The 6,331-nt window shown below is 41.5% G+C and overlaps 1 protein-coding gene across 2 annotated transcripts in view; it reads right to left on the reverse strand.

Annotated features, from left to right (window-relative positions):
- OLAH (oleoyl-ACP hydrolase) overlaps window positions 1-6,331 on the reverse strand; it is a 38,706-nt gene that overhangs the window by 3,730 nt on the left and 28,645 nt on the right. For both annotated transcript variants that reach the window (XM_025213371.1, XM_025213370.1), the window contains 3 exons: window positions 3,857-3,995; window positions 2,205-2,304; window positions 511-680 (listed from right to left, as the gene is read on the reverse strand). In XM_025213371.1, the coding sequence (XP_025069156.1) occupies window positions 511-680; window positions 2,205-2,304; window positions 3,857-3,995 (409 nt within the window). The remainder of the gene's footprint in view (window positions 1-510; window positions 681-2,204; window positions 2,305-3,856; window positions 3,996-6,331) is intronic.

Raw genomic sequence — 6,331 nt, forward strand, 5'->3', positions numbered from 1 at the left:
GAAGAGTGGCAACATTTTAATTAGAGTAGCCTGAGAGCTGCTTTAATTAAAGCACCCAGAACATCTTGTGTATTACTATCTATCTAAATGGTGGCAGTGGCACTTTAAAGCTCATTGAATGAGCTTTAGATAAAAAAATGCCCCTGCCACCATTTTGAAGCACAGTGATGTTAATACAGGAGACATGGAAGGCTGCAGTAATTGCCACACTCCCACAGACTCAAGTCTGCTTCAATGCACTAGAATTCCAGCATGTCAGAAAAGCCTCTGTGCTTGTGTATAGGCACCCCATGGAGATTATTTTTACTTCAAAAGAGTGGATTATAGACACTCCAAGGAAAACATGCTGAATGTAATTATACAAAAACTCTTATATGCTAGGAACAAAGATTCAGGGTAAAAAGTAGGAGAATCTGATGTGATAAGTCTCATATACAAGTAGTATTTTTTTTTTTTTTAAATGTGAATGAACACTCCTAATTTCAGAGTATATAACACAGTACCACTTACACAAATGTCTGGAAAACTTCAAGATCTGTTCTTACTGGAGGAATCAAGAGTTTCACAGCATCCTCTCTCTGAAGCCACTCAGGAGGAACACCTCCAAGAGAATTTATCCATGAAAAAAGTTCCTCATCAGATACATCCTTTAAAGGTGGGACAGAAGGACGACTTTTTGACTGCAGGCATCAGATAAAACAGGTTAGGAGTGTCAAAGAGTACTTTTTCCTGAAGAGTTAAGACTTAGGAAAGAAACTTAACAAGCATCTACTATATAGGCTTCTGTCCCATCATAGCACAGTATCATAATGACTGAGTTATAATTTAATGGCTGGTCAGCTTTAAAAATACCTTCAAAAATATTTTTATATAGGTAAGAGACTTGTAGGGTGTCTATATACATATATATACACATACATACATATACATACATACATACATACACACACACACATACACACACACACGTATACATACACACACGCGCGCGCGCGCAGGGAGGCTGCTCTGATATTACAGCGTGTTGAAGCAGACGATTAATCAACTCAATTAATCGAGTCTGCTGGAGCATGGTAATTACCACGCTCCAGCAGACTCCACAGTCATGTGCATCAGCATCCCTACACTGAAAAATGGCAGCGGGGGCACTTTAACTAAAGCTCGTTCATTGAGCTTAAACTAAAGCACCCTAGCCATCATTTTTCAGTGCAGGGGCCCTGATACATGTGATGCTCTGGGTGCTTTAATTAGAGCAGCTCTCAGACCTGGGTAGGGGCAGGAAGGGGAGAGAGCCGCTCTTATTAAAGTACCCTCTTCCCCCCTCCCCTGGAACATGTCTGTAAACACCTGTAGGGAGTAAGGGGTTGCCCCCACATTTCTTTAGAGCAGGGCTGCCCCCAGGGTCCCTGCCAGCCTTGTTCCAAGCATTGCTTCAACTGCAGCAGCAGTCCATGGCTCCAGATGCCCCAACGTCTAGCTTCCCCTTCCTGCCCCTACCCTAGATGGGGAGGGAAGGGCAGGGCAGCACAGCATGTCGCAGCTTATGGTGCCATGGAAGCCTGCAGTCCGGGTTGCAGTAGATCAAGACAAAAATATTTTTTGAAATGAAATGAATGAATGTTGTAGTATGTTTAATTTTTAGAATATAATTTGGTATTTTTCTGGTTCAGAGATGGCAAAACCCCTTGCTGAAAGGAGTAATTCTAGGGGGCAAGGGGAGGGACTTCTGGTCCCAAGATGGCGACCAGGGGGTGGGCATTTGTCAAGGGGCAAGGTTACCCCTGTGGCCCTCAATGACTTGCCAAAACTGGGTAAACAGCCCTCCACTCAAAATAATTGCCCACCCCTGGCTTGAAGGGTGCGCTGAAGGTTAAAATGGTTATCTTACATGATGCACATTTACGTGGGGAATCAGGGAGGCACTTGTAATTTTGCCTGGTTTCCTGTTTAAACTGTAAGCCAGAGACCATAAAGGATAATACGAGACGTTCTATCAGCCTCAACTTAAGCTCCCCACTGATAATGGAACATTTTTAAATAAGTCATCAGATCCAATGGTTATCTGTATTCTATAAACTGTAATAAGCCCACGTTGTCAATATTAGCATATGTGCTCTGGAAAGCACAAACAAATGTTTTATACATGATTATTATATAGTAAATATGTTATTTTATTTCACATTATCAAAATTCATGTCACTTACATGTGGTGCATATGCTCCTGACATGAAAAGATGTACTGGTTGTAGACCATACTTCTCTTTTAAGTGTACTGCAGTTGCAAAACTAACATAAGATCCAAAACTGCATGAAAAAGAGATATTAAATTAATATTATCAAAAGCATATGGGTGGGGGGGAAAACACCAACAAATTTAAACAATTTGAATCTCAATGTTACTATAGGAATTACATCTCAGGAAGCATTTTTTGAAACTATATATTGTACACTGGTATATTAAAAACAAGTTGTTATGAAAACAACAGAGTGGTTATATTAGGTAATTCACATTTAGAAGTTAAATAAAATTGTGCCTAGGTTTCTAAATCACACCTTAGATGCTTCCATTTTCTTCACCACTTTTCCTATTTTGTTGTATAAAGGAAAATTAGTATTTGAGACCAAATGCTGTCCATATTTGCTCACGATTGGCAGGATTAGTGTAAGGAGCAATAAGAAATAAACACATTTATAATCTAACACTATAAAAATAATGATCACAACAGTAATCATTAGGACACCAACAAGATTTGGGATAAACGGAGTAGAGTCCCTTCTGTGGCACAAATTTCCTATCCAACCTTGATTAGGTACCATAAGGCCAGCTTTTTAGTGAGACCTAAAGATGCTGGTAGGTCTGCGTAAGTGGATTTTTAAAAGTGCTTAGGGAATCTAACTGTTTATATAAGTGAGACTCAGGTGCCCAGGCATTTTTGGAAACCATACCAGGCAGTAATCTGCATCTCTAAGCACTCAAATACCTTTAAAAATCTGGCCTTTTGTTGTTCTGTAAAATGGTTGCACTTTCCTAATTAATAGACTAAACACATTAAAAATTGTGATGCTCTCAAACGGGTATTGTGCAAGTACTTTATATAGGTGAATCACGGCCCATCACTAAGCAGGTCTCCAAAGGTGCAACTCCCCCCTCCAGCAGTGTCACTATGATACTCTGGTACAGTGAAGAGAGCATTCTAAAAAACAAATAGTTGACTGAATATATTCTGCATCCACATAACTATGTTGATTTATACCAGCTGAGCATCTGGTCCACAGCAAACTCAGCTAAGCAACAAGGGAATTGCTCAGTTGGGGAGACAGTAATGTAGACCTTGTTTATACCACAGATATTCCACTGTGTCCATTATAACAATTCTCCCTTTACACACTGAACAACCAGATGACAACTGATCACTGCCAGAATCCATATGGAATGGAAATTGGGTAAATATACAATCACGTAACCTCTGTAAATGAAACTGATTGATGGTTTCAAAAGTAGTTGATAGATGTTTCTGTTGGCACATCAGATCATCTCATATCAGTGACTGACACCACCTGTTATGCCATCACCCAAAACTGCCAGTAATAAACTTCCTTCTATGCAGATATTACTATAGTAATGTAGCCACCAAATCTTTTCTGAAAAGGGAGGTTGGAGTCTAGGTAATACCTAAGGCTGGCCTTTAGTATCAACAGTAGGCTACACATCAGCCTTTGCAGCAATTTGTTTTGACAAAAGCATTCCAAGAGCTGTCAGAAGCCAACACAAGTCATTGACTAACTACAGGTTATGAATTCTAACCCCCTTCACCAGAATAATTTAAGTTTTGTTGTTGTTGTTTTGTTTTTTTACCTGTGACCAAAAAATGCAAAAGGTTTTTCTTGCAGCTCTTTTAACAAACTACTAACAATATCACTAACTAGAGTTGTCATGTCTTGTGCACAAGGATCTTTCACACGAGATTCTCTTCCAGGAAACCTTAAAGAGTACACTAGAAGGAAAAAAGGAATTAGAGTCATTTCAGCCCACTCTAAAGGTATTTCAGTTAAATTATACAATCCAAAATTAACATACTTTTTATTTATTCAGCAGAAAGAAAATACAAATTACAAGTTGTATGAAGGAATCTCTCTGTGAGAGAGAGAGAGAGAGAGAGAGAGAATAAAGAAAATATTGTGGTTGAAAAATAAGGGACATTATATGGGCTTCAGTCATTTCCTTTAGTCCTAAATGTTGCCCTCTCTAACCTATATAGATTGTAAATCTGTAATAGACAGGTTTAAATATATTTCTTTAACAAGCCTTTAACATTTCCTTATTTATTTGATTTATATGCTGCCCTTCCCAACAAGGTTTTGGGTGGCTTACAATAAAAGAAACAGAAACCTTTAACAGGACAATCACAAAACAACTCAGAAGGGGACTAGAATATAAACCTAAAGCAGAGATCCCTAAACCAGTGGGGGCCAACTTTTTTGGCAGGTGTGCCACAAATTAGCCCCATACCCTTCAGAGTACCACCCTGATCCCTTTCCCTTACCTTAAGGGATTCCCAATAAAGTTAGTAGGCGATAGGTTTACAACTAACAAGAGAAAGTACTTTTTTAAACAACATGTTGTTAATTTGTGGAACTCATTACCACAGGAGCTGGTGGAGGCAGATGGCAAAGCCAGGTTCAAAAAGAGACTGGACAAATTCATAGATGATACATCTGTTAATCTTGGAGATGTTTCCTCTAGTATCTCAAAACCAATAAATGGTAGATGCGGGTATTGAATAGTAGATAGATAACTCTAGAGATATCCAGTTCAATGCTCTCCTTGTATAGCATACACTTCTGCCAGTGTCGGAGACAGGTTACTGGGCTAGGTGGACTGTTGGTCTGACCCAGCATGGCACTTATAGTTTCATAGTTGGCAAGGTTGGAAGGGACACGAGCAGATCATCAAGTCCGACCCCCTGCCGTGGCAGGGAAGAGTACCGAGGTCAAATGACCCCAGCCAGGTGTTCATCCAGTCTCCTTTTAAAGACCCCCCAGGGTAGGAGCCTTACCCGATCTGCTGCTCAGTTTTCTACTCCCTCACCAAGCTGCTGCTCCACTTTCTGCTTCCTGCCCTGTGCTCCCTGTCTAATCTCATGCTCTACTTTCTGTTCCCTGCCCTATCTGCCACTGTGCTGCCTGCCCTCAGCCCAACCTGCTGTGTGCCACACAGAGGCTGCCCATGTTACATGTTGCAGGTAGCACATGTGCAGCAAGTTGACCATCCCTGCTCTAAACCATGTTTTAGCCTGGTTTCATTGCTAAATGCATGCCCAAATAGGAAGGTCTTATAGTGCTTCTGGAAGATGTTCAGGCTCAGGCTCTAGCGGGCCTCAAGGGGGAGAGCACTCCAGAAGCATCTGCTGAGAATGAGTGCCACATGTATTCACCAAGTAGACTTGGCTTATTAATCTACATGCAGGTGTATTAACCTACTTGCCAGAGGCTGCTTTTGGCTGATCTTAAGGATCACAATGGGACATGAGGGAGAAGGCAGTTCTTTGGGTACGTAGGGACCACAACATTTAGGGTCACAATTCAGGGTGCTGAATTGGATCTGGAAAGCAATGGGAGCCAGTGTGAACTCTGGAGCATTGAAGTTTGGTGCTTCTGGTGGCCCATGCCCATGGTAGACCACCACATTCTGAACCATCTGCAGCTTCTGGATGGTCTTCAAGGGCAGCTTTATGCAGTGTACACTGCAATAGTCTAAACTCAAGGTTACAAAGGCATAGATCAATCTCCAGACAAAGATCATTGACCAAGGCCATGAGTACAGTCTGTGCGCTATATCTAGTTTGAAAACTAGACTGACACGTCCAAGAAGCCAATGGCATCCACATGTGCCTAGAGCTGTTGGGCAACCCAGGATCTTTGAAAACTCTTGGCGCTCTGGTGTAGTGCCCGAAGACTGGAAGAAGGCCAATGTGGTGACTATCTTCAAGAAAGGGAGGAAAGTAGATCCAGCTAACTATAGGCCCATTAGCCTGACTTCTATCCTGGGGAAGATCTTAGAAAAGTTTATCAAAGAGGCCATCCTTAATGGACTCGCCGACGCCAACATCTTAAGGGATAGCCAGCACAGGTTTGTTGCGGGTAGGTCTTGCTTGACCAATCTCATTTCCTTCTACGACCAGGTGACCTATCACCTGGACAAGGGAGAAGAAATTGATGTCATGTATCTTGACTTCAAAAAAGCCTTCGATCTGGTTTCCCATGATCGCCTCTTGGAGAAACTGGCCAATTGTCACCTTGGGTCCTCCACGATCCACTGGCTGGAAAACTG

This window comes from Alligator sinensis, unplaced genomic scaffold (genome assembly GCF_000455745.1).
Source record: "Alligator sinensis unplaced genomic scaffold, ASM45574v1 scaffold114_1, whole genome shotgun sequence".
In the NCBI taxonomy this organism is placed as follows: domain Eukaryota; kingdom Metazoa; phylum Chordata; order Crocodylia; family Alligatoridae; genus Alligator; species Alligator sinensis.